The 26,981-nt window shown below is 51.5% G+C and overlaps 3 protein-coding genes across 7 annotated transcripts in view; 1 reads left to right on the top strand and 2 right to left on the bottom strand.

Moving 5' to 3' along the window:
* Positions 1 to 412: 412 nt before the first annotated feature.
* DDX56 (DEAD-box helicase 56) lies at positions 413 to 6,724 on the bottom strand. Of its 2 annotated transcripts, XM_090286968.1 has the most exons (14): positions 6,620 to 6,713; positions 6,341 to 6,502; positions 5,649 to 5,809; positions 5,353 to 5,523; positions 5,144 to 5,234; positions 4,346 to 4,590; positions 3,929 to 4,048; positions 3,286 to 3,399; positions 3,097 to 3,191; positions 2,386 to 2,459; positions 2,214 to 2,303; positions 1,601 to 1,706; positions 852 to 922; positions 413 to 490 (listed from the first exon to the last, which is right to left on the bottom strand). In XM_090286968.1, the coding sequence occupies exons 1-14, from the start codon at positions 6,677 to 6,679 to the stop codon at positions 413 to 415; spliced, it is 1,638 nt and encodes a 545-aa protein (XP_090143094.1). In that variant the 5' UTR covers positions 6,680 to 6,713. The 2 variants fall into 2 exon arrangements, with proteins under 2 accessions (XP_090143094.1, XP_090143093.1); XM_090286967.1 differs by lacking the exons at positions 413 to 490; positions 852 to 922 and having other exon boundaries at positions 1,262 to 1,706; positions 6,620 to 6,724.
* Positions 6,725 to 10,299: 3,575 nt separating this feature from the next.
* Positions 10,300 to 18,900, bottom strand: TMED4 (transmembrane p24 trafficking protein 4). Of its 2 annotated transcripts, none has more exons than XM_090286971.1 (5): positions 18,879 to 18,900; positions 12,427 to 12,527; positions 12,168 to 12,293; positions 11,827 to 11,973; positions 10,300 to 10,948 (listed from the first exon to the last, which is right to left on the bottom strand). In XM_090286971.1, the coding sequence occupies exons 2-5, from the start codon at positions 12,508 to 12,510 to the stop codon at positions 10,799 to 10,801; spliced, it is 507 nt and encodes a 168-aa protein (XP_090143097.1). In that variant the 5' UTR covers positions 12,511 to 12,527; positions 18,879 to 18,900; the 3' UTR covers positions 10,300 to 10,798. The 2 variants fall into 2 exon arrangements, with proteins under 2 accessions (XP_090143097.1, XP_090143096.1); XM_090286970.1 differs by lacking the exon at positions 18,879 to 18,900 and adding an exon at positions 12,628 to 12,827.
* Positions 18,901 to 19,262: 362 nt separating this feature from the next.
* Positions 19,263 to 26,981, top strand: part of OGDH (oxoglutarate dehydrogenase) — a 42,697-nt gene continuing 34,978 nt past the window's right edge. For 2 of the 3 annotated variants that reach the window (XM_090286966.1, XM_090286964.1), the window contains exon 1: positions 19,263 to 19,323. The gene's annotated coding sequence lies outside the window, so the exon portion shown is untranslated. Of the gene's footprint in view, positions 19,324 to 19,991; positions 20,016 to 26,981 lie in introns of those variants that run through there. The other variant, XM_090286965.1, reaches the window with a different exon arrangement.

The raw sequence follows: 26,981 nt of genomic DNA on the forward strand, positions 1-26,981 counted from the left end.
TCATTTACAAGCTTCAGAGGACAGAGGCTGGTCAGCATGACCCCAAACAGAAAGGCCACAGGAGCAGCTGTGGGCTGGAAAGAGACCTGGACAGGCTGCAGAGCTACATGCTGACCCCTGCTGGCCAAAGGGGCCACAGGCAGCTGGCAGAGGCAGGGCTGCCTCCCAGAGACAGTTTCCAAGGCTGGCCCCTTCCTACCTGCAGGAGGCCCACACCGAGGCAGCTAGAATTTTTATTGTCTTTAAGGCACAATTGCCGACCTGGCCGCAACGCGGACCCGGAGACCACTGTCGGCCTGCCTGGAGCCCAGAGCGTCCGTTCAGCAGGAATCCAGTCTGTCGGAGGGGAAGCCCGCTCCCCACGTGCTCGGCCCCGATGGCCCGGGAAGACACGCAGGCGGCCTGCATGGACTCAGGAGGGCCCTGATGTGGGTCTGCGCTTCTCTCCTCTGTGCTTGAAGCTGCGCAGTGGGTTCTGGGCCTTTGCCTTCTGTGGGGGCAAGGTCACAGGTCAGCTGGGGGAACCGTAAGTCCAAACGCTCAAACCGAGACAGGCCCTGAGAAGCGGGTGGTGCCACCACTGCAGGACCTGCAGCCCAGGTGCCCAGGCCAGAGGCTCCTGTGGTCGCCTCCAGGCCCCACCTCCCTCCTGCAGCCTGGGGGAAGGGGAGGGCGGCGGAGCCAGAAAGTGGGTCCTCCTTTGCCCCTGGAGGTACGTGTGGGTGGCTGAGAGGTCCCAGCCCTGTGACTTTGACCTGGCGGCCAGGGATCGAGGGCCAGTTGTTGGGGCCACTCTCCTCTGAGGCGAGCCCACCGTGGTGACAATGAACGAGGTGAGGGAGAGAACATACCCTGACCTTCTTACAGGACACCTTCTTCCGCTTCTTGTGAGGATGAACCAGGCCACGGAGAGCAGGAGGAACTGGGAGAGACCAGAGGCTCAGCAGCTGCCGCCCAGCCCTGCCCGATCCCCACCCACCCCCACGCCCCCCAGGCCCTCGAGCGGGCCCTCTCCCATCTGACCCAGGGCCACACTCCTGTCCCATGTCCAAGTGCCCATGATGCTATCTGTCATCACAGTTTGTTGCAATAATCATGTGACAGGGAAAAAAAGTAAAGGTGTGTGTTTTAAAAAGAAAATGCTACTAAAACAGGAAGAAAACCTGTGATCTTCCCCCGAGTGCCGTGTCCCTACAGATTCATGCCAAACTGGGGGCCCCTCCCCACGCAGCCTTCCTTTACCTGTCCGCTGTCCTCCCCCTGACCTGCTGCAGGGTCCTTGACCCCTGCCCTCACCTCCACCCACCCTGGGAGGGGCACAGCCCCACATGGCCAGGCCACATGGCCTGACGGCCCCTGAACGGCCCCCTGATGCCCTCGCCTGCCAGCAATATGCTGCTGGCAAATGATTTCGCTCCTTCATGACAAAGATGAGGCTCTCCTTGTCCCTGTGCCACCTGTCCCCGCAACAGAGCAACACGGCTGGGAAACGTGTTTGCACACGTCTGAGTACACGCGGCCGCCGGTCTCCATGGTCCCGTCAGCCCAGCGCACAGTCTCGAGGACCCACCGCGCCCCGGCGTGCTCAGGCCCCGCTCACCCAGGTAGTCGGGGACGTGGCCCAGGTGAGGCTTCACCACAGCGGGGTGCAAGGGCAGGTCGTGCCGCAGCAGCTGGAGGTCTCTGGGGTTGTCTTCAAAGTACGTCTGACGGGGGAGAGACAGAGCGCTGCAGGGCGTCCCCTGTGATCCCACGGGGTCTCTGATCGGCGACTCGTGTCTGGGACTTACAAAGCTGCGGTGCCCCACCGCCTGTCCCAGGCACCTTGTCCCCTCGCAGGGGCAGCAGCTGACGGGGTCTCATTTCCCCCATCGCACGCGCTCCCTTTTCTGTGAAGCCCTTGGTGGCACACGACAGCACAGCATGCCCTTGTCACTTGGCGCCACCTCAGACTGTCCCCGCACTGACCCACAAACATCGTCTCACCCTCTGTGTGTGCGGCACTCCCCACTTTGCTCAGCGCACCCGGACTCACAGTGCTGTGACGAGCTTGGGCACACGCACAGCTGTGCACATCCACAGACTCCGTCATTGTGTCACATGGAGCGACTGTCCTTAACGGAGTCACCTCCCAGCCAGAGAGATGGCTCCCACGTCGCCCACCTGCCGAGGCCTCGCCACGGAGCTGACGCACCTGCCCGCCCCCCCCTCACCTTCAGCCTCTCCGAGTGCAGAAGCTCCTCCTTGATCTCCTTCAACCTCGCCTCCCGGATGGCTTGTTTAGTCACGGAGCGCATGGCATCCTGCGTGGACGCTGAGGGTCAGGACATAGGCGGCCCGGTCCCCGGTCCCTCAGGAACCCACCCTCCACCCTGGCCCACTCACCCTGCAGCGGTAGCGGAAGCCTTCAATCTCCTCCATGTGGAACTGGTAGGGAAGCAGAGCGGGGGCCCCACTCCCTGTGGAGAAGCAGCAGAGCGGCCCCAGGCTGCAGACCCACAGCCCTCCATACCACGCCCCAGGCCGAGGCAGCTGGCACCCGCCCGCCCACTCCGTGTGATGAGATGGGCACATGCAGCGACCACCTGGGCCTTCCCAACAGGCACCACATCCTCCAGGGTGCTGCAGCCAGGGCGGCCCACTGTCCCCGTATCCTGGGTGCCCGTCACAGCCCTCAGCTGCAGGACCTGCCCAGCCACCCACTCACCTCCCCCAAGGCCACCTGCACCCTAACATCCCGGTGGCGGGCAGCTCGCCCACTGCTTCTCCACCGTCCTCTTCCCATAGCCAGGGACACAGCCTGGCAGCCCCGAGACAGCGCCCTCTCCCAGGCCACCTCCTGAGACACTACCAGCCCCAGCACCGTCTCCCCTGCCCCTTCCATCCCTGGGGCAGGCAGTAAATGGGACTTGGACCTGGGCCTGCTCATCTGTGAAGGGGGATGTGCTGCTACAGAGGGCAGGACAAGGATGGAGCGAGGGACATGGGGCAAGTAGGGCTGAGCAGATAGGTGGTGGCTGGCCCCACTACTGTCCTGGCTCCGTCACCATCACCGGGTCCAAAGCATCATGGGCGAAGCCTGGCCCTGGCTCTTACCTCCACCGAGAAGCTCCTCGATCTTGCTGAGGTGGGACTGCTCCATCGGCAGCACGAAGGTCAAGACCACGCCTGGGTTGTTGGCACGTGCCGTCCTGCGAGGAGAAATGGCCCAGCTCGCGTTTCTGGCCTGAGTCCCGCGGATGTCCACAGTTCTGGCACCCAGCCTGCCATGCCCAGCTCCCCTACCTGCCCGCTCGATGGATGTAGGCCTCAGGATTGGGGGGCAGGTCAAAGTTGAGCACAGCAGACACGTGGTGGAAGTCTATGCCGCGGGCCACACCTGCTTCCGGGTCCAAGGCCCTGCAGGAAACACCCACCACAGACTCACCCCCGCACTCCCTGGGCTGTGCTCTCAAGCTTAATTAACCCCCAGCCTCCAGACAAAGCCTGTGTGAAGCCACAGGACCCTGCAAGGGGAAGACTCATTTTCGGAGCTGTTCCTGGAACAGGGCAGTGGAGCAGCCACACTCTCGCCCTTACCTCAGCTCTGGGGCAACAATGGAACTAACTGCCCTGTGGGGTGATCTAAGAACCCCATCAGGCAGACAGACTACAGCTCCCTTTGCCCCTTAGAAATATCCCCCCCATAAGTCACAGCTACACCCAAAGCAGGCTGGGTCATCTCCTGGCACCAGAGAGTGTGCCAACAACCCAGGCAGCCTGGCCCCTGTGCCACCAGGGGCCACATGTCCCTTTCACTCCCGTTCTCCGGGCCCAGCAGCTGAGCATGTGCTCTGTGGGCTACACTAGCAGCAAGACCTGGCCCCCAACTCTAGAACCCTGGTTTGTCCCTCTGTGGAGGGTTAGGAGGACAGAAACATGGACTCACCTGTCCCCCTTGGGCCCTTTGCCCCGACGCTTGCCTTTGGCCGAGGCCCCCAGGACTTCGGCGTCAGTGGCTATGACACAGTCATAGAAGCCTTGATTGAACTGTGAGATGATGTGGCACCTGGGGGCCAGGAGGGAAAAGTCAACCCCAAGGGCAAGCTGGAGGCAGCTCATCCCGCCCAGCACCGCCCTCTGGCCTTTCCCTCTTCTTAAACTCTCCTCCTGCTTTATCTTAGCAACTCAGCCCCTCAGCTGAAGACAGAGCAACAGTGGGTCTCTCAGAGTTTATGACAAAGATGCTATCAGTTAAGCCCGAAGCCTGGCCTCTAAGTGCTTAAGAAACAGGAATATCAACGGCATCTACTCTTCGCAACCCCCACTTCAACGCATTTCAGCCGAGCCGGCAGCCGCAGCACACCTGGAGCGCAGGGGGAGCTCCCCGTTGAGCACGCAGGTGGGGATGCTGAACTGCTCCAGGAACAGGCGCAGCCGGTAACTCCGCTCTAGTGTGTTGACAAAGAGCAGGGACTTGCCCCGAATCAGCGACAGCTTGAGCAGGGCATAGAGCAAAAGGAACTTGTCTTCCTCGGTGTCGCAGACAACCTGAAATTGCTGTAGCTGCTCTGGCCCTGGCAGCTGGGACTCTTGCAACTTGAGAGTAACCTAGGGGGACAGGCCTGCGGTCAGGAAAGAAGACAGAAACTCTATCGCAAGCCATCAGCTCGCCAAGCACAATGCACAGATCCCCTCCGGCTGGTGTAAGGGGTCAACGGCCCCCAATTACTGTACAGTATGAAGGACATAAAATTACACGCAAAGCATCTGGGGAACAGAACACAGAGTAACGCAGACCAGAGTGAGGAGGGACACCCGACAGCAGCAACCTTTCTAAAAGCAGAGATCACAAAGTAGAGAACCTTCACCCTGCTGCTAAAGGCAGCCTTTCTGCCCCTTGGGGGTCCCTGCTCAGGCCTTTAGGCGAAGTCTGATTTAAACGCCTACGGGACCTCTGGAGTTGCACAGTGACTTTAGATTTAAAGAGAGGAGGGTGTTGATGACTACTCGTTTCTAGTGCTTTAAAACCTGGAGACTAAACCAGTAACAACTGTCCCCCCCCAAAAAAAAAGAAACATCAAAAGACTCCTCTGAACAGAGAAGACCAAGACCTTCGAGTGTACAATGGCAGCCACCCCAGATGCTTGCACAGCGCACTCACCGGGTTATGCAGCACCAGCTCCTTGAGCGTTTGTACGTCTTCATTGAAAGTCGCCGACATCAGAAAAGCCTGGTAAATCCGGGGCAAGTGACTGAAACAAAACAGGGCCCCCTCAGACTCCGGCTCCAAGGGCCTCTAACTGCGGCACCTTCTGGCCACCCGCCCCAGCCCTGGTGTCAACTCACAGCCCCCACATGCCTCCTCCTCACCAGAGAATACTCTTGAGCTCCTCCTCGAAGCCAAAGGAGAAGAGAAGATCAGCCTCATCCATCACCAGCAGCTCCAGGGAGTCTCGCAGCTTCAAGCTGTTTTGCTGCACGTGGTTTAATATGCGAGAAGGGGTCCCCACCACTATGTCCGGCTTCTCCATCAGCACAGCTCTGCGGGGGCAACACCTCAGTGTCGGGGAGAAGGTGCAGCTGGGGCCTCACCCGGGACCACTCAAACCCAAACCCACAGCTCTGTGCAGCTTCATTCCCCTGTGGCCCTGGGGGCTTTCACCCACCTCTGGGACGCGAAGTCTTCCGCGGCTGAGACATTGGCCACCCGGACGTCTCGGGAACAGTACGCAGCCAGCTGCTGAACCATGGACTGGGCCTGCCGAGCCAGCTCCTTGGTAGGCACGAGGACAAGGCCACGCACAGCCTGCTCCACCGCAGGGCCGGTCTGCAAGAGCATGAATTAAGGACTTCAGCCAGTTCCCATCACCGTGGCTACCTGGGGCTTTCTCTAACTCTTCCGGGCAATCTGGCCCGACTGCTGTGACTGGGACACAGCTCAGTGCTTACTTCTCCGCACCTCAGAATGGGGAACAAGAAGGCTCCTTCCCCAGGCGCCGACCCTCAAAGACTAACTTAGTTCACAGTTACCGAGTTATTTAAAGTGCACCAGCCAAACAGCTGCAGTTTCAGCACAGCCGACAAGCAGGGGGAGGGAGTGCCCAGTGTTTCCCGCGGAAAGAAGTTTACTCGGGATTACACCGAGTGGCAGGAGCAGGGCCCGGACTAGGACCCAGGTGACCTGAAGTGCAGCCCAGAACGTCGGCCACGACAGCGCCATCCCTCACGGGTGAGAGGCCACAAGAAAACCTGGATCTGGGAAAGGCTGACGACAACCACGCGGCCTTCAGAGAGGGCACGACACGCTCGCAGGCGCCTGCGTCTCCCTCCCCGCCTTTGGGCCGCCCCCGTGACGCACCGCCTTCCTACGGAGCAGCAGCTGCAGCATCGGAATGGCATAGGCGGCCGTCTTTCCAGAGCCAGTGCGAGCCCGAGCCAGGAGGTCCTTCCCCTCCAGGGCCAGTGGGATGGCCTTTTCCTGGATCAGCGTGGGTCGTGACCAGCCCAGGTCGGTGACAGCCTAGGAGACACGAGGGGTGGCTCAGGCGGCGCGCGCCTCTGCTGCCGCCGCCGCCCCCGCCAGGTCGGCCCGGCTTCTCAGCCTGCCGCGTCCCCGCCGCCCCGCCACACCGGGGACCTGCAACAGCCGAGGGTCAAGGCCCATGTGTTCGAATCCCAGTTCCTCGGCGTCCGCCATGCTGGGGCTCTGTAATGTCAATGCGCACGCGCGGCGGGGAAGAAAAAGAGTGCGACGCGCGGGCGGGTCAAAGCAACAACCAATGAGCGTCGGAGAAGCCATCACTCCCGGAAGTGCTGGAGCCTAGGCTTCCGGTGTTCCGGCCGAGCTCTGTGGCTGCGGCGGCTCTCGATGTCCGGAGCCGGGAGGCTGGGGGTCGCCTGGGAGCCCCGCGGCTCCCTCTTCGCCCTCTGACGCTGGCTCCGAGCGCGTGCTGAGCGGGGGTTTGCTGCGGCAGGGCGGGGCTGCGTGGACGCGGCTGTGTCCCCCTGTGCTCGCCCCCGCCGCCCCACGGGACAAACCGCTCGCAAGTACACGATGCTGGCTGTGGCTTCACCTTCGGCAGCGCGTCTTTGACCCTCGCCCTAGTCTTTGGGCCCCATTCCCCGTGACTCCCGAAGAACAGGAGTGCGGCCCGTGGTGGCTACTCGGGAGCACCCTCGCCGGCACTGCTGCCCGGGGTGGCTGCTCCGCCTCCTGCGCTCAGGAGTTGTTCCCGGCGCCGGTGTTCCAGGGCCTGTGACAGTGGGTACGCAGGAACTTGGGCGGGGACAGCAGCTTTCTGAGTAGACGCAAGTAGCAGTGGGTGTAGTAGCGGTACGTGGGAGCGGCCACCGAGAGGCTGGCCGAGATTCAGGGCCACAGGCACTATGAGGAAAGGCCACAGCAATGGGACTGTGCCAAGACGGGGGATGTAGCATGAGACAAAAAGGAAGGTAGGTCTGGGGTTCCCTCAACTGACTGCCCATCAGTTACCTGCACAGCTTGGTTAAAATGAGGGTTCTTGTTCTGGCCGGGTGGGTCAGTTGGTTTGGAGCGTCCTCTCCTGCACCAAAGGGTTGCAGGTTCAATCCTGATCAGCCAATCCATGTTTTTCTCACATGATGTTCCTCCCCTGCCTTCCTCTCTCTAAAAAGCAGTACACACATGCTCAGGTGAGGATTAAAAGGAAACGAAGATGCTTGGTTCTCACCTGTATTAGTTTGCTGTTGCTGCTCTAAGTTATCATAAGCTTAGTGGCTTAAAACAGCACAGACTTATTACTGATGGTTCTACAGGTCCAAAGTCTGACAAGGTCTAATGGGGTTGAAATCAAGCTGTTGGCTGGGCCGCATTCCCTTCTGGAGACTCTAGAGGGACAACTCCTGTCTTGCCTTTCCCAGGTTGGCTGGTGGCCCGCTTCCTCCATCCACCTTCAGGGCCAGCAACAGTGTCTGAGTCCTCATATTGCTTCACTGTGACCTTCCTTTGCCTCCCTCCTCCAACTTTTTGGGGAACTTGTGATGGCACTGGGAACACCCAGATAATCCTGGATGAGCTACCCTTTAAAATCAGCTGTTAGCAGCCTCAAGTCCCTTTTGCCATGTTAGGTGACAGTCAGGTTCCGGAGATTGGGACATGGACATCATCGGAGGGTCGTCATCCTGCTGCCACATGTACCTGCTTCATCAGACTGGGTCTGGGTGTTGTTTAGCAATCTGTGTTGCTTCCCCAATGCTCCCTTTGTACGAACTTTGACGTGGGCCCAGTAAGACTGCCAGAGGTGAGAGTGAGGACAGCAGTTCATGCACCACAGGTCGTGACACTGGGACCAAGAGATGCATGGGTCCTGCCAGTCCCAGTGAGAGCCTGGGACCCGGCGAGGATGACAGGGCATCAGAATGGCTCCCCCACCCTTTTTCATTCTTTTTTTATGGTAAGGAGGTAAAAGGCTGTTTGGTAAGGACATTATAAGAAACAATTTCAGAAAGAAAATCAGGGTAGTATGCAGTGGGGGTGGGGTCTCTAGAATTCCATGGATATAGCCAAACTCTTGGGAAGCTTTTAGGCCACAATGTGTCTGTGAATACCACCCAGCAGAATGGGCATCCTCCTGCCTGCCCCATCAGCGCAATGTAATGCAGTTCCTCACCAGTCCTCACTCCACTCCCTTTCCTACCACAAACTGACCCTGACCTGTGGACATAAGGTGCAGTCATGTCCCCCACCGGCGGACTGTTGGAGCCAGCCTCAGCTCTTGCCTGTGGTTTCCTGGCCACCCCCCGCCCGGGTCCAGTCTTTGCTTACTGGCTGGATTCCTAGTAATGGCCACAGAGCAGACAAGTGTGCCCTTCCTGACATGTTTCATCCTCTCCCAGAGCTCCAGGCCAGTGGCCCACACAGCCAGCTAGTCCCAATTTTCCGTTTACTATAACACAAAGAAAACTGGAAACAATTTTAAATATCTTGCCCTGACTGGTGTGGCTCAGTTAGCTGGGTCCTGCCAAGTGAAATGTTGCTGGTTTAGTCCCTGGTCGGGGCATGTGCCTGGGTTTCTGGTTCAGTCCCCAGTCAGGGCACATAGGAGAGGCAACTTATCAAGGTTTGTTTCCCTCTCATTCTCCGTCCCTTCCCCTCTCTTTTAAAAATACATGAAATCTTCCAGCCAGGACTAAAAGATCCTAGTTTTTAAAAATAAATATCTTTAGTCGTGGCTGGTGTGGCTCAGTGGACTGAACACCGACCTACAAACCAAAGGGTCACCGGTTCAATTCCCGGTCAGGGCACAGGCCTGGGTTGTGAGCCAGGTCCAGTTAGGGGTGTGCAAGAGGCAATCACACATTGATATTTCTCACCCTCTTTCTTCCTCCCGTCCCCTCTCTCTAAAAATAAGTAAAATCTTTAAAAATATAAAAATAGAGTGTTTTTAATAAATAATAAACATGCAGAAAGTTTTGGTGTCAGTTATGTGTACTTCCCCTCACTGGGCTAACACGGCATCCAGAACTAGAAATGTGGAACATGTAGGATTTCAAAATTACTTAATGCCTAAAAATCTAAATTGCATATATTTTTACAAGGTATATATATGAAATAGTATAGGACATGAGAAAAATCTGAAGGAAAGAATTTAGTTCTGCAGGTCAGATAAATAAAACTATGAAATAAAATGTCAAGAATGGGCAATTAATGGCAGTGTTCTCCAAAACCGACAGCATGAGGGGGCTGTGGTAAGACCTGCTGAAACTTATGATCCTGGGACTTGACCCCCTCCCACGATCCCTCTGAATGGCTAAGCAAGCACTCATCCACCCACATGCCCAAACTGCAGTGTGGCCAAGTCCCGGCACCATAAGCCCACACACAGCAGTCTGCTCCGCAGAGGCCGGTCCAGGCCAGCAGTCCTGTCTCCCGTTTCCCTGTGGGCCTCCCCTCTGCCCACAGCCTCTCACTTCATTTCAAACGCAGCTAGTACAACACGTTTTATTTCACTGGAAAAATCTGTATAAAGAACCAAACCTGGCTCCATGAAAACATTTACCATAGCTTAAATAAAGGTCAAGGGGAGTGGGAGGATGAGCGCGCCCTGCCTGTGTGCGCTACCACGACCACACGCTTCCTGAGGCCCAGTGCAATGGAAACCTCAGGTGCCGCAGAGGAGGCTCTGCTCCGGCCTCGAGAGCAGCCGGAACGTCTGCTTTCTGGGGCACAAACGGCTGAAATCACGAGAGCTGCTGCAGTAGTTACCAAAAACGTGCGTAAACAGAATGCAGAGGGGGCTGCACTGATGTTTCCAGCTAGTCACACACAGGCAGCAGCACTTCAACTAGGAAGGAAAATATATAATTTATCAAAAAATAGTTGTAGTATATAGAAAAACACTTCAATCCTCTAGGGCCTCTGCCCCTTATTTACATTCACGAAGCCACTGAGTGAACCAGGACTCATGGGAGCAGGGAGGCGGGGCCTCCTTGGTGGCGCCTTTCCATTGCCTACTGCATGGTAGACGAAGACAAGTCACAGGGCAGACTTGCCATTTGCTCATTTTGTGACAGGACGGAGGGGGAATCACTGGAGGCAAAAGAAGCACAAGACTTAGTTCCCAGTCAGTTCTGACTGTGCACAAACCCCAGGCCATTTTTGAAACCTTGAATCAATGTCCTGTGTCCTTGAGAACCAGTGTGAACAAGTGCTGATTGGGATGCTTTGTTGCCAGGGAACCAATGTGGTTTGTATTCTTTTTTCACTTCTCCTCTCACAAGCCAGGTGGGTAAGTACCAAGTGACGGAGGTGAGCGGGAAGGGTCACACGGAGAGGACGCTACACCAGCTTCTTGGCCTCAAAGAAGCTCTTGAGGTGCCGCATCTGCCAGATGCCCGTGAGGATGAGGATGACGGTCTGAGCGATGGACCACCACAGGACCCGCTGGTTGGTGCTCTCGCTGGTCAGGCGAAAGCGCTCTTCACGGTACTGCGCGGGACAGAAACCCAGGATCAAACGTGCGGGAAGCCCCGCTCTGGCTGCGGGAGGGCTTCCCTCCCCCGGGGAATGCTCAACGGTGGGACCGAACACATTCCACCCGACTCCACCGGGAGGGCCCAGGAAGTGCGCGCAGCAGCCTTTCCACCAGCATCTCTGCAGGGGGCAGCTCCCGCTCCCGCCATCTCAAGCAGGACCCCAGGGTAAAGAGGTGATGCCTAGACTTCCGCTTTGCTCTACAGAGGTTAAAAAGAGCCCTCGAGACCAGCACCTTTCGATCGGTGTGCCGCCAGAATTTTTTTTCTCTGCCGAAGACTTTAAAACATGCAATGCCTGACTCTTCAGTCAGGGGCACTGATCTTTCTCCCTTAGACTGTCAAATTAAAAAATGACACCAGCCAACACAACAAGCAGTAGCCGGCTGGTGTGAATGAATCACAGCTATACCTTTCTCCTTTGCCAGGTTGGCAAAAAATATACTGGAATGTATTTTTTGGTGTGCGTCAGGATTTTAGTAATCTGTGTACGCCATGAGATGAAAAAGGCTGAAAGTCGCCCTGGCTGATGTGGTTCCGTGGGCTGAGCACTGGCCTGCAAGGGTGTGACTCCCGGCCGGGGCGCAGGCCCGTGCTGGAGGCCAGGTCCCCGGTGGGGGAGCGTGCAAAAGGCGACCGATCCATGTCTCTCTCCCTCTCTAAAAAGTAAGTCTTAAAAGTAAATAATAGTAAAAACAGAATCTGAAAGAAGGAAGAAAGAAAGGAAATCACTGCTCTAGACCAACACCCTCCGTCCGCTCCGCAGGCAGAAACCCCAGCAGGCGGGGGTCCCGAGGGCCCACGGCAGGTCCCAGCGCAGCGGCCGGCCCTCACCCTCTGGTAGTCCTGCTCCTTCTGGATCTGCTCCACCTGGTCGAGCAGCTGGCGGGCTCGGAGCTGCAGCTCCGTCAGTTTGTCCTTGGCCGCGATCTCGGGGTAGTTGTTGGCATGCTCCCCGACCTGGATGTCCAGATGCACGCGCTGCAAGGACACAGGGCGGGAGCCCCGAAGCCGCAGGGTCAGAGACACTGAGGTTCGCACGTCTGAGTGGGGGAGCCCCCTCGCTGTTCCCCCAGCTGTGACTACGCCGCAGTGTCACAAATGCTGATGGCGACGAGGCACAACTTGGAGCCAAGTGAGCGACTCCAAGCTGCGGCCAAAGGACAGCCTCTCACCAGTCTGCCGCCAGCGAAGAGCGCCATCCGGGTGGAGTTGGAGTGCAGGCAGATCTGGTGGTCCCCGGGGCTGTGGGAAGTGAAGGTGAAGCGCCCCTCCGCGCCGTACAGCCGGGACAGCACCACCTGCAACGCGGAAGTCAGGGCACGCCCCACCGGCACTGTCCGCTCCAGGGACAGCTGGGGTTCTCGCCCTCCGCGCTCCCCGGAGGGCTCTGGGGGAGGTCGGCCCGCCGCAGCAGGCGGGCAGCGGCCCTACCTTGCCTTCCGGGTCCTTCACCTCCACGTGCATGCCCAGGCCGGGGGTCGAGGGCAGGAAGACCTCCTTCTGCTTATCCCACATCTGGGTGCGGTAGTTCCCTGCGGAACGAGAGAGCCGTCAGCACGCGCTTCGTCCGCGGAGCGCCGCGGCCGCGTCTGAGGTACACGGGGGGCCCAGTCCACCCCCGTCCCGCCTGACCGATGACCATGGTCTCATCGGGGATTTCCTCGATAAAGCAGCGCTTCTCGGTCTCGCCGATGTGGAAGTAGAGCCCCCGGACGCCCACCGCGCACAGCGCCAGCAGCAGCAAAACCGTCCGCCCCATCGCGAGTCGCGGTGGAGAACCGACAACGGTCATCGCCCACCCTCCACCCAGTGCGCCTGCGCACGCCTGCGCGCTGCTCCCAGGAGGCGCAGCTCGGCCAGATTCAGACCACGCGTGCGCCGTGACGCCTGTCCCGCCCCTTTCAGGCCACGAAGCACGGGCAAGCGGAGAGTACGCATGCGCGGAACGCCTGGGCTGGGGCGGGGGTTGAGGAGAGGAAACTTTCCGCTCCTCAGGGACATAGTATGGTACCGACGTCGGCCCACGTATATTTTCTGCCCAGCGCACATGAGCGCGCCGGCGCCCAGTTCCCAGTGGGCGCAACACACCGGCGCGCGCAGTACGCATGCGCTGAAACGCCTCCGCGCCCCGCCCCACCTCCCCAGTCCCGGGGTCAGGTCGGCCCGCGGTGTGCACGGGTCTCTTATCCCTGAGAGCTGGGATTGAGCCGGACGGAGGGGGGTCGGATAAGCCTGGTGAGAGTCCCTTAGGGGATTTTGTTTGAGGAATTACTTGATCTTAGGTTTTTAAACTATCCTGTCCTAGCAACATGAGAATCACCAATGGATACAATATCTTGTGTAAATCATGCTTAATCTGAATCAGGTACTTTGTCCCACCTTGCAGTTTATAGGAAATTAAGAAATCGGAGGACATCGTGAGGAAACAAGCAGATCCAGAATACAGGACAACTGGATTCAACCTTTCAGACACTGAAGAGGAAAGTGGGGGAAATATACTAATTTAAGAGACTGCGTGTGCATAATCCCAAGGCAGACACGTGACCTTGACCGGCCTCGGCGTGGCCCGCAGAGGAGCCTCCACACCTCCTCCCCCATCCACTGGCTCTTCCCCTGCAGGCGGCATCGGCATCCGGACTGGCCCTGTATGGCTCTGGGGCCTCCCGTTTTCAGCCGCTTGGAACCCAGCTGACACCCCACCGCACCCTCCCGAGCAGCCAGGTGGAATGAAGCCCTTTGGAACGCTTCCATTAGAAGAGCTGTCGCAGCCAACACATGACACAAGGAAGGATCAGCTGTCACCACCCAAACCACTCTGTAATTACGCAACCGGAAAAAAATGAGAACACTATGAACTGACAGCGAAGGGTTTCCAGGAGAAATTGCTAAGTTAAAGCAAGGTGCACGCGGGCCGGTGTGGCTCAGTTGGTCAGAGCGTCCTCCCTCCCATAACCAAAAGGTTGGTGTGATCCTGGATCCCGGGTCCCCCATGCCTCTGGTGCATTCCAGAGGCAACCAATCCATGTTTCTCTTTCTCCGTCCTTTCTAAAAAACAACAACAACAAAGGCCTTGGCTGAGCATAAATTTTTTTTTAAAGCAAGGTGCAAAGACAGTACATAGAAAGTTACCTTTGATGTTTGCATTTAATGGAGAACCCTGGAAGAAGAGATGTGGTTACTTACAGGTAACCTGAATATTCAGTCAATATACAGCAGGATGATTGTGCTGGTTAAAACATGGAAATATTTCTCTTCTAGTTGGTCGATGGCCACTCTCCAAGCCCTGAATTCCCTCCACCTCTGCGCTATTAATACCAGGTTGCCTCAGGATCCAACAAATAAACAAAGCTACTCCTCACAGGAAAGGGGTCTGCAGGCCAGCAGGGAGTTAGGTAAGGGTCACAGAGGAGCAAGGGAGACTTTGCAAACTAGGCCTTTTAGCATCTTTCCTATTTTTGGAAACTTGCGTTATGTATTACTAGTTACATAAGATCTGGAAGGTAAAGCAGCGTTACAGCCGTTCTTTGTCAGAGTGCCCTGTTTTATGGATTCGAAACCACCAGCCGCTGTCCTGTTGGTTCTACCCTGAATGGCTGCCCCACCACTATTCAGCTGCAGCCTGTCTTGTATCCCCACCACCTAGAACCAGGGTGGTAGGAATATTTGTTAAACGAATGAAAAATGTATACTTTGATGAAAAAACACATTGAGCAAAAGCTGTGGAACACCGTGAAGGCAGTGCTCAGATAAGATTTATAGCCATAGATGTCTACAATAAAAAAGAAAATATCAAATCAGTAACCTAACTTTCCATTTTGAGGAACTAAAAAAATAAAGAAAAAAAAAGCAAACTAAACCCAAAGCTAGAAGAAGGGAACAAATAAAAATTAAAGATAAATAAAACAATGAAAAAACAAGTTGATGCAAGTAGAAGTTGGTTCTCTGAAAAGATCAACAAAATTGACAAATGTTTAGCTAGACTGACAGAAAAAAAGACATGTCACTAAAATCAGAATTGAAAGTAGAGATATTACTACTGACCTTACAGTAATAAAAAGCCTATGAGAATACTATGAACAGTTGTACATCAACAAATAAGATAACTTAAATGAAATGGATAAATTCCTAGAAACACACAAATTACCTGAACATAGAACCAAAATTGGTATGCAATGGATGGCTTTCCTGGTGAATTTTACCAAACATTACAGAAGAATTAACTCCAATCCTACTTAAGCTCTACCAACAAACTGAAGAGGAGAAAACACCTCCTAAACCATCCTGTGAGACCAGCACTGCACTGACACTAAAGCCAAAGACGTCACAAGAAAATTAGACCAATATCCCTTATAAACGTAGATATAAAACTTCTCAACAAAATACCAATAAATTAAATCTAACAGCATACGTAGGTAATTACACATCATGACCAAGTGGGATTTGTCCCATGAATGCAAGGATAGTTCACCGTAAGAAAAGCAATCAATGCAATACACCACAATAACAGAACCAAAGGGAAAAATGTATGATTACCTCAACAGATGGAGAACAGGCATTTAAAATCCGACATCCTTTCATCTCAAAAACACTCAAGAACAAGGGAAAGAAAGGAATTTTCTCAGCATGTTCAACAGTATCTATGAAAATCCCACAGCAAACATACTCAATGGTAAAAGTCTGAAAAGTTTCTAAGATCAGGAACAAAACAAAGGTGCCCACCCTCACCACTTATGATCAACATAGCACTGGAAGTTCTAGCCAGAGAAATTCAGCAAGAAAAAGAAAAAGAAGTATCCAAACTGGGAAGGAAGAAAAACTATCTTTATTCCCATTACATGATCCTATATATGGAAAATCCCAACTAATACAAATGAAAAGTTACTAGAGCTAATAAATGAATTCAGTTAAGTTGCAGGACACAAGATCAATGCACAACAATCAATACATTAGTAATGAACAACTGAAAAAGGAAATTAAGAAAGCAATTCCACTTACAAATAAAATACCTAGGGATAATTAAACAAAGACTTGTACACCCAAAACACTGCTAAAAGAAGTTAAAGAAGACACAAATAAATGGAAAAAATACCCCATGTTCATGGTCTGAAGACTTAATATTAAGATGTAAATACTACCCAAAGTGATCAACAGATTCAATACAATCCCTATCAAGACTCATACAACTTTTTTTGCCAAGTGGAAAAGCCAAACCTTAAATTTATATGAATTTGTGAGGGGATCCACATAGCCAAAACAATCTTGAAAAAGAACAAAGTTGGAAAATGCACTTCTGTATTTCAAAACTTACTACCAAGCGACAACAATCAAAACACTATGGTACTGGCATAAAGAAAGTATACGGACCAATGGAAGAGAATTGAGAGTTCAGAAATAAACCCAACATATATAGTCCAATGATTTTTAAAAAGGGTGCGAAGTCTATTCAATGGGGAAAGAATCATCTCTCAACAGATGATACTGGGACAGCTGGAGTTCCACATGCAAACACTCAAAAATAAACTAAAAATCGAATAACTGGCTAAGTATAAAAGCTGTTTCTTAGAAGAAACATAGGGGTAAATCTTCATGGGCTCTGATTTGGCAGTGAATTATTAGATATGACATGAGCAACAATAACACACATGGATAGAATGGACTTCATCAAAATCTAAGATTTTTGTTCATCATAGAATATTACAAATAAAGTGAAAAGAATGGAAAAAACTATTTATAAATCATGTATCTTGTGCGGAATTAATATCCAAAATATATGAAGAACTCACTCCAACTATATAAGACAAACCAATTCAAAAACCTGGAATAAAAAATAAGGAAAAGGAATAAAAAGACTTGAATAAACTTTCTCCAAAGAAGATAGAAATGGCCAATAAGCAAATGAAAAGACTTTTGACATTAGTCATAAGGAAATGCAAACCAAAACCAAAATGAGATTACCTCACACCTACTAGGATGGCTATAATAAATTATTAAAAAGAAAATAAAAATATTGATGAGGACGTGCACACCTACTAGGATGGCTATAATAAATTATTAAAAAGAAAATAAAAGTATTGATGAGGACGTGGAGAAATTGGAACCTTCACGCACTGTTGGTGGGACTGCAACATGGTGTGGCCCCTGTGGGAACCAGTGTAGCACTTCCTCAAAAGCCAGACATGGAACAACCATGACTCACCAAGTCTACTCCTAGGTATCATGAAGAGAATTGGAAACAAGTACTCAACAGACACTTGGAAGCCAAGGGTCACTGTAGCATTATTCACAGTAGCCAAAAAGGTGGGAACAACCTAAATGCTCATCAGTTGATGGACAGGTAAGATGTGGCATGGAATATACTCAGCCATAAAAACTTCTGACACATGCTACATGGATGAACCTTGAAACATGCCAAATAAAACGACACGTAAAAGGACAACTACTGTGTGAATTCACTTACATGAGGTGCCCAAAGTTTTTGATTTATAGACAGAAAGTATAGGGAGGGGGAGGGGAAAGGGAAGTTATTATTTAATGGTTGGTTTCCACCTGGACTGGTGGAAAAGTTTTGGAAATAGTGGTGATGGTAGTACAACATTGTGAATGTAATTAATGCCAAATTGTATGCTTTAACGACAATATTTTTCACATATATATTTTACCATGATAAAAAACGGGGGCAGGGGCAGGCAAGAGACTGAGGTTGTTCCTTGGTTCCTTCACCTTCTCCGTCTCTAGATCCTAATCCCACACATCAGCCCAACTTTCTTCTTGCAAGCATTTAGACAGTGCTTGGACTTGCCTTTCTCTTTGAGAAATCTAGGAACCGCTCCCAGTCTGAATTCCAGCCCAGATTCACTGTGTCCTCTACGCAGCCATCACGGTCACGGTCAGATCACTGTCCGTCGCCCCGGTGCCCTCTGCTGCACCACTGGGCAGTTCTTGTCTTGAAGTTGTTAGGAACAGACACAGAACGGCTCAGGACAGTGTGAAACAGCGTTTCCCTGATGTCAGCCATTTGGATGCCCCCTTCCCATACTAACACCTAATTAATGCAGTGTGTACACGGAACCATTTATTACAAAGAAAACCATCCTGCCCCGGCCGGGTGCTCACTGGGTTAGAGCGTCGTTCCGATGCACCAAGGCTGCGGATTCGGTTTCGATCGCCGGTCAGGGCACATGCGAGAAATAACCGATGAGGCATCAGTAAGTGGCACAACAAATTGATCTTTCTCTCTCCCCTTCTCTCGCCTAAAAACCTATTTAAAAATGTTCACAACTACCATTGCTGTAAAGACGACAACCAGTATCACTTGCCATAAACGTCAGAGGCCACTCACAAGCCCAGGGTCTCGTCTCTCCTTGTCCAACTGGGAAAGAGGCGGCGCCTGGCGCGCCAGCGCCTCCCGTGCCCCCGCCCCCTTCGCAGGCGCAGCTCCTGAACTCCAAGGGTCCCCGCCAGCCCAACGGGCAGCGGCAGCTCACCCCAGACGGACCCCCTGGCCCTGTCCCCAAGGCCCGCGGTTTCCCCTTTTCTCCGACTTTCCCCTGAGCCAACAGCAGCCTCGGTGGGCTCACTTCTGTCGCGGTGACTACTGCTCCCACAGCCAAGGCAGCCCTGCCTAGTCTCCCGGCTGCTGCTTGTCCTAGGCCCTTCCCTGTTTCACTGTCCCCAGCTTTAATAAACACACTGTCAAAATAAAAAAGGACACTAAAAAAGGGAAGAAGAAACAGTGGAGCCGCAGACACGTCAGCATGAAATGAGGCCTTCTCCCTGCTGCAAGGGGCTGACTTCCGCACTACGGGATTGACCACCATTCACAGTATTGAAATTCTGATGGTTTTTCCCCAGAGTTCACATGTTTAAGCAGGGGCGCATCTTACGATCTACGAAGTGTCCTAGTAACGATTTTCCTTTCTTAGCAGAATGTAAAATAACGTCTGAAACAGGAGGCGCGCCGGGGCCACCGGCTTCCCACTGCGTCGCTGACTGAGGCGCCTTTCCGTCCAGCCTCCTCCGCTCTCCTCACGGCCTCCGACACCCCACGGCTGGTCTCACGCAGAGCCCTTTCCAGTCCCGAGCCCGGACCCGTCCCACGCACCAAGGTCACCCTACCCCCGCCGCCGCCGCAGCACCAACCCCACCGCCGCGAGGACGCGCCCCGGACAACCGCGGCACGGCTCTGTGACGTCACTGCCCCGCCCTCGTGGCGGGGCTCTCCCGGGGCGGGGCTACGTGCTGACGCCACACGCCTGGGCGGGGCTGAGAGTTTGGTTCCCCGGAGTGGGGTGTCGGCGCTTCATTCGGGTGGAGCTGAGCCGCAGACAGGTAAGCGCGCGCTGTCTCAGGGCCCGGTTCGGTGTGGGGGCTCCGTGCCCGTCAGGGAGGGCACAGGAGTTGCAGTGGAGGGTGAGGCAGCCTCACCCTTGTCGCCGGCGCCGCGCTGACAGGGAGTCAAGCTGGATGGATCGAGGCTGACGGGAGGGTGGGCGGGACAGGCATCTGACGGACGGAGGCAGCAGCCAATGGCGCCGCGGGTGCCTCCTGGCGGGCGGAGATTGGCGGGTGCCGGCGCGCGCAGGGGTCGCGCGGGGCGCGGAGCGACGCGCCATTGGCTGTGGCAGGCGGGGGGCGGGGCGCGCGGCGGATGTGAGGGTATGGACACAGCCGCCGGGGTGACCCCCAAGGTCGAGGAGGCGTCGCGCGGGACCGCCCAGCTGTGTCCTCTGCGCGCGGAGAAGGACTGACCGACGGCGCGCCCTTGAGTCGGCTGTGGGCCCTGGGCTCCGCCTCCCGGGGCGCGATGCGGGGTCGGCTGCTGTCCCGGCTGTGCCTGCGCTCCCGGGCGACGCCCTTGAGCGGGTTACTCTGCAGCGCCGCACGTGCGTGGTGCCCCACCTCACTCCGTACTCACCGCCATCAGCACTCGCCGTGCTCGTACCCCACCCGCCCGTGCCCGAGCCCCTGGGCGAGGCCCTCGGCGCGCCGTTGGAGCTCACGGTCACACGCAGCAGGCCACGGTGTGTATCTGGCTCCTCTCGAGCGGCTGCGGTGACGCCCTTGAGCAGATTTGCTGCCCGCAGCGCCCCGCGTCCTCGTCCTCTTCAGGAGGTTCGACGGTCCGGGCCGATGAGACGAGGCGCACTTCCTGGAGGAAGGCCCCATCGGGGCAGCCCTGCCCTCTCGCACACTTGCCCGACACAGTGTAAGGCGCGTACCCCCACTCAGTACAAAACCGGCGCTGGGTGGGCCCGAGCCTGCCGTCTGCCCTCCGGCCCCGGGGGCTGTCGTGCGGCGCTGCACTTGGCAGCGGGGGCTGGAGGCCCGCTTCCGTCCCGCGCTTTGCTCTGAGCAGCGTCGGGCCGAGTGCCCTGGGCGCTGGGACACGGCACAGACCTTTGTGCGGACCCCCGAGGGGCACCGGCGGTCCCGGCAGCTCTGCAGGTGAGCTGCGACTGCGCCTTGGGAAGCTAGAGGTCAGGGTGTCCGGATTTCCCTTCTGAGACCGCTCTCCACGTTCATTTGCTCTTTTTGTTTTTGGCTGAACAGCCGTCCTGAGTACCGCTCACATCGCGAACAGCTAGCTCCCTTACTTCGGTGCTGCACGCCAGTAAGGGGTCGGTCGTGTGTTCACACTGTGTGTTCTACGGCCACGACCGCAGCTCAGTTATTTTCAAGGACTAACTTCAATCTGAGGAACACGAGTTTCCGTTGGGTTCATTGAAATTCGAGTGCTCATTTATTAAATACCAGCTATTTACTGTGTACATATCTGCGCGTCAGAGCTGCTTTTCATCAGCCTCACGCCTCACGTGTTCCATTTGGAAAAAGTACTGCATTATCTGCCTTTTACGTTTTTAGATAGTTTTTATTTCGGAGGAGTTGTACAGTTATTGAGGTATTTATTTTGAGAACTAGTTTTGAGAGTGTGCATACAAATCTACCTTACGCCATTATAGCAAACAGTACAGAAAGGTCCCGGTGTCCCGTCACCCAGTTGCCTCCAGTGGTAGCATTTATCAAAAACTAATGCAAGGTCACATCCGGGTACTGACATCGAGATCAGTCAGGATGCAGAACAGTCCTCTTCTCTCCTGCCTCCAGCTCCCAGTTCCTGGCGACTGCTAATCTGTCCAGCATTTCTATAATTTTGGCATGTCGGGAACGTTAAGTAAAGAGAATCGTACAGCAAGTAGCCTTTTGGGGTTGGCTTTTGCCACGCAGCATAATTCTCTGAAGGGTTGTGTCGGTGGGCAGTGCTTTGTTCCTCCTCCTGCCTCCAGGCTGTGAAGATACCACAACTGCTTTAACTGTCTACCCATTGAAAGACATCTGGGTTGTTTTCGCACTTTGGCTCTTATGATTAAGGCCACTGCAAACATTCATGTACAGGTGTTTACATGAATATCAGTTTCCATTCCCTGGGATACATGCCCAGGATTGCCATCCGTAGGTCATGTGGTAGTTGCACGTTTCATTTTTTAAGAAATAGCCAAAGCGTTTTCCAGAGTGGCGGTACCATTTTACATTCCCACCGACAGCGTACTTGTGATCCAGTTTCTCCACGTCCTTGCCAGCATCTGGTGATGTTATTACTTTTTGTCTTAGCCATTCTCATACATATGTAGGGATGTCTCGTTGTGGTTTTAATTTGCATTTCCCTGGTGACTAGTGATAATAAATATTTTTCATGTGCTTATTTGCCATCTGCATATTGTTTCCAGTGAAATGCCCATTCATAGCTTTTGCTCATTTTGTAATTGGATCATGTGCTTTTTTTTTTTTTTTAATGTGTTTTGAGAGTTCCTTACATGGTCTAGATACTAGCCCTTTTTTGGATTTGTGATTTGCTGATATTTTCTCTTAATCTGTGTCTTGTTTCTTCATTTCCTTAACAGGATCTTTTGCGGAGCAAAAATTTTTAATTTTTGATGAAGTCAGTTTATCGATTTTGTCAATTATAGATTGTTCTTCCGTGTCAAGTCTAAGAACTCTAGTTCCTGAAGATTTCCTCGTATGTGCTTTACTAAAGTCTCATAGCTTTGTGTTGTACGTTTAAATCTGTGGCCCACTGAGTTATTTTCAGTGTAAGGTATAAAATTTAGAACGAGTGGTTTCTTTCCTCTTCATCTTCATCTTTTTTTTTTTGCCTATGGTTATCCAACCAGTACCATTTATTGAACAGACTGCTCTTCCTCCATTGAATTGCTTTTGCACTTTTGTCAAAAATCAGTTTGTGTTCATGTGGGGCTCTGTCTCCTCGTTCTCTGTTTGCTCCCGTTGGGTTTTCGGTCAGTCTCATCGCCGTTCCCACACCTGATTATGCAGCCACATGGTGCATCTCAAAATCAGGTAGATTGACTCATCACACTTTATTCTTTTCCTAAATTGTTTTTTGCTAATCTCATTCCTTTGCTTTCTCATATAAATTCTAGGATAATTTTACCTATATCTACAAAAAAAATCTCACTAGGATTTTGATAGGTATTGTGTTTTCATTCGATATCAATTTGGAGATAGCATTTTTGTTTGGTCTTTCAATCCATTTATTTAGGTTTTTTCATTTCTTTCATTGTGGTGTTTTATAGTTGGCATACAAGTTCTGTACATGTTTTGTTAGACTTAATACTATTTCCTTTTTAAAAATTTTGGTTTTCATGTGTTCAGTGATAGTATATGGAAATATAGTCTACTTCTGTATGTTTATCTTGTATCCTGTGACCCTGCTGAATTCACGTTACTAGTTCTTTTGAGTGTTTTTGTAGAATTCTTGAGGTTTCACGCACAGTCATGTCATCTGCAAATAGGAATAGTTCATATCTTAATCTCTGATCTGTGTGCTTTTTAGTTCCTTTTCTTGCTTTGTTGTCCTGGATACAACATCCAGTACTGGGGTAACTAATAGGGATGAGAGTGGACATCTTTGCATTTTCCTCATTTTAGAAAGAAGCATTCAGTCTTTCACCACTAAGTATAATGTTAATTGTAGGCTTTTTGGATATTTTATATTAAATTGAAGTTCTCTTCTAGTCTTTGTTTTCTGAGAGTTTTTATTATGAATGGGTTTTGAACTTTGTCAGGTGCTTTATCTTCATCTGTTGATATGATCATGTGATTTTTATTCTCTGGCCTGTCACTATGTAAGTTATATTGTCTTTTATTTGCTGGGGGGAGGGTTTGAATATTGAACCAGCCCCCACTAGGTCATTGTGTATAATTGTATTTGTATATTGCTCGATTTTCTTTGCTATATTCTATTGAGCATTTTTTATCTGTATTCATGAGGGATATTAGTTTAAAGCTGTTTTTTTCTTTTGTACTGTCTTTGGATTAGGTCTCAGGGAAATACTAGCTTCATGAAAAAAATTGTATTCCCTCCTCTTGTATTTTCTGGAAGAGGTGTGTAGAACTGGAGTTGAATCACCTTTAGACATTTGGTAGAGTTCCCCAGTGAAACCATCTGAGCCGGGAAATTACTTTTTCAAGAGTCTTTTTTGTTTTTATTTTTTTAATAAAGATTTTATTTACTTATTTTTAGAGAGAGGGGAAGGAAAAGAGAAAGAGAGAGAAAGAGAGAAACATCAACATGCTAGAGAAACATTAGTTGGTTGCCTCTTCTGTGCCCCCACCTGGGGACCTGGCCCCCAACCAGGGGTATTCCCTGACCAGGAACTGACCTGGTGACCCTTTGGTCCACATGCTGGTGTCCAGTCCACTGCACCACACCTGCTAGGGCTCAGGAGCTTTTTAATTACAGACTAAAGTTCCTGTATAATTGTAGGGTTATAAACTTATTGGTTTCAAATTGGGTGAGCTGTGGTAGTTTGTACTTTGATTGAGTTCTTCTGTATCCTTGCTGATCTTATATCTAGTTGAGAGAGGGGGTTAAAGTCTCCAAATATAATTGTGGGTTTATATTTTTCTTCTTTTGCTTTTATTGTTTTGGTTCACATATGTTGCAACATGATGTTTGGCGCATGCACATTAGGATTGCTATGTCTTTGTGGTGAACTGACCTTTTATCATTAGGTAATGGCTCTCTCTGTCTCCAGTAATTTCCTTTGCTCTAATGTCTACTTTATCTGAAAATAATATAGCCCCAATTTTCTTTGATTTCTGTTTGCACGGTACATAATTTTTATTCTTTTACTTTCAACATTCTTATGTTGTTGTGTACATATTAAATTTTTATTGAGAGAGAGAGAGAGATTGATTGATTTGCTCCATTTATTGATGCGTTCATTGGTTGGTTGCTTCTTACATGTGCCCTGACTAGAGATTGAACCCACAACCTTGGTGCATCAGGAAGATGCTCTAACCAGCTGAGCTACCTGGCCAGGGCCATATTGTTGTGTTTGAAGTGAGTTTATTATAGACAAGCATACAGTTAGGTCCTGTTTTATTCACTGTGCCAGTATCTGTCGTCTAATTGGCGTAGTTAGATCATTTATATTTAATGTAGTTATTGATGTGCTAGGACTTAAGTCTGCCCTTTCAGTCTCTACAGTATTTTCTGTTTTGTTTTGTTTCTGTGCTTTCTTTTTCCCTGACTTCCTGTAGGTTACTTGAACATTGTTTTGAAATTCCACCTTTTTTGAAGTGTAGTGGTTTTGAGTATATCTCTTTGTATAGCTTTTTCATGGTTGTCTTGGTGTTACATTATATAAACATATACAGTTTATCGCAGATATCGTGACATTATCAGTTTGGGCGAAGTGTAGGAACCCTATTTACACTTACACCTCTTTACTCTTCCCCCATTGAAAATTGTCAACTATTTTTTCTTTACATATGCTTTTTTAAAAAAGATTTTATTTATGTTTTAGAGCGAGAGGAAGGGAGGGAGAAAGAGATGGAGAGAAACTTTCAGTTGCCTCGTGCACACCCCCAACTGGCCCACGACCCAGGCACGTGCCCTGCCTGGGAATCGGACCAGCAACCCTTTGGTTCGCAGGCTGGCGCTCAGTCCCCTGAGCCACAGCCAGAGCCCTCTACATACATTTAAAACTACGTCACGCATGCTGTAGTTTTTGCTTCAACCATCACACATAATTTAGAAGACTCAGGAGGAGAAAGAAATAATATTTACTCGATCTTTGTCCTTTCCATTGCTTTTCCTTTCTTCACGGCGATGCCAGATTCCTCCTTTTATCGTTGACTTTCCTTTTAGACAACTTCCTTTAGCTCTTCCTTGAGGGTAGGTCTGCTGGCGGCAAAGCCTCTTAGTTTTTCTTCGTCGGAGACTGCTTCGATTCTCTTTTCACTTCTGAAGGATATTTTCGCTGGATAAGAGATTCTGGGTTGACAGTTGTTTTCCTTCAGCACTTGAAAGTGTTCTGTCACTTTCTCTTGGCCTCCATAGTTTCTGATGAATAATGCTGGTTCAGATTGTCAGTAGTTTTTGGAAGTTTGTTTATCCTGTGTCTTGGAGTGGATTTCTTGGGGTTTATTCTGTTTGGCGTTTATCCAGCTTCTTAGATTTGTAGGTTTGTGCCTTTTGCCAAATCTGGAGTTTTCAGCCATTGTTTCTCTGAATACCCCTGCAGCACCTCCCTCTTTCCTCTCCTGGGATTCAGATGACATATTCATGTCGTCATTTGTCCCTGAGGCCCTGTTCTTGTTCTTGTTTTGTTTTTTCCCACAGTCTCTTTTATCGGTTGTTCAGATTGGATAATTTTTTTTTATGCTAGCTCCATGTCTACTGATTTTCGTCTGTCTCCTCCATTCTGCAGTTTAACTGATCCATCAAGTTATTTATTATTTTTTAATATATTATTTATTTATTTTTAGAGAGGGTAGAAGGAAAGGAGAAAGAGAGGGAGAGATACATTCATGCATGAGAGAATACATCACCCCATTGCCTCTCTTGCTCCCCCAACTGGTGACCTGGCCTGCCTGTGCCCTGACTGGGAATTGAACCGGCGACCCTTTGGTTCACAGGCCAGCACTCAATCCACCGAGCCACACCAGGCAGAGCCCATCAAGTTTATATTGGTGGTTGTACTTTTCAATTCTGAAATTTCCATTCAGTTCTTCTTTATATCTTCTAGTTCTTTGCTGAGGCTTTTTATTTTTTATTTGTTTCAAGCATGTTTGTAGTTGCTCATGGAAGCATTTTGAGGCTGACTCTTAAAATCTGCCAGCTAATTCTGGCATCCCTCTCATCTTGGTGTTGGTATCTATAGTCGTTTTTTTGTTTTTTTGTTTCCGTTAAGATTATCTTTTTTCTCGCTGTGGTAAGTGATCTTTGATTGCTGCCTGGGCAGTCGGGTGTTGTGGTGATCTCACTTAAATCTCTGAGCAGAGCAGCCTTCCTCTGACACGGGTGGGGGCGGGGGTGCTTCCAGGTCAGTGCTGGGCAGGGTGGCAGTCCAGGCTCCTCACCCAGCCTCCTTGGTATCTGCTGTGTGGGTGTAAGGTCCCTGCTTGGTCTTTGTGTTTCTCCCTGCCTGTGGAATCAAGGCTTCCCTCCTGAGCTCATTGTCACGTAATGGGGGTGGAAGTCCCTGATCTCTGGCCTTGCCAGGTGGGGTGGGGGTGGCCACAACGTTGGCTGTGAGGCCAACTGCGCAGGGCGGTCATTGTCTAAAAGAAGTTCTTTCCTGTTTGGCTGTCCCGTTTCTGGTCTTCTGGCCAGAGGAAGCTGCTTTTGCTGCCGGGTGTTCTCGTCTCCATGAGTTGGCATTGCTGGGTTGCCAGCCTCTTCAGCACCTGGACTGGGGTGTATGAAGCAAAAAGAAAACCAAGAACTCGGTGCTAAGTCCCTTCCCAGTCTGTCACCTCTCCATCTCTCAGAGTCTTGTTTTAAATGTAGCATTCCATGTCTTGAGCTACATATAGCAGGAAATGGAAGTCCTGTTTATGCTTTTAAACATTTTAATAAATATTGAGAAACAGCCTTGCTTTCCATAAAGATGGAATAACTTGCATTCTAATTCAAAACCTTTGAAAAGTGCCTGTTTTCCTGGCCCCGGGAGCACCGCAGT

This window comes from Furipterus horrens, unplaced genomic scaffold (assembly GCF_987537825.1).
Source record: "Furipterus horrens unplaced genomic scaffold, mFurHor1.1.pri manual_scaffold_9, whole genome shotgun sequence".
In the NCBI taxonomy this organism is placed as follows: Eukaryota; Metazoa; Chordata; class Mammalia; order Chiroptera; family Furipteridae; genus Furipterus; species Furipterus horrens.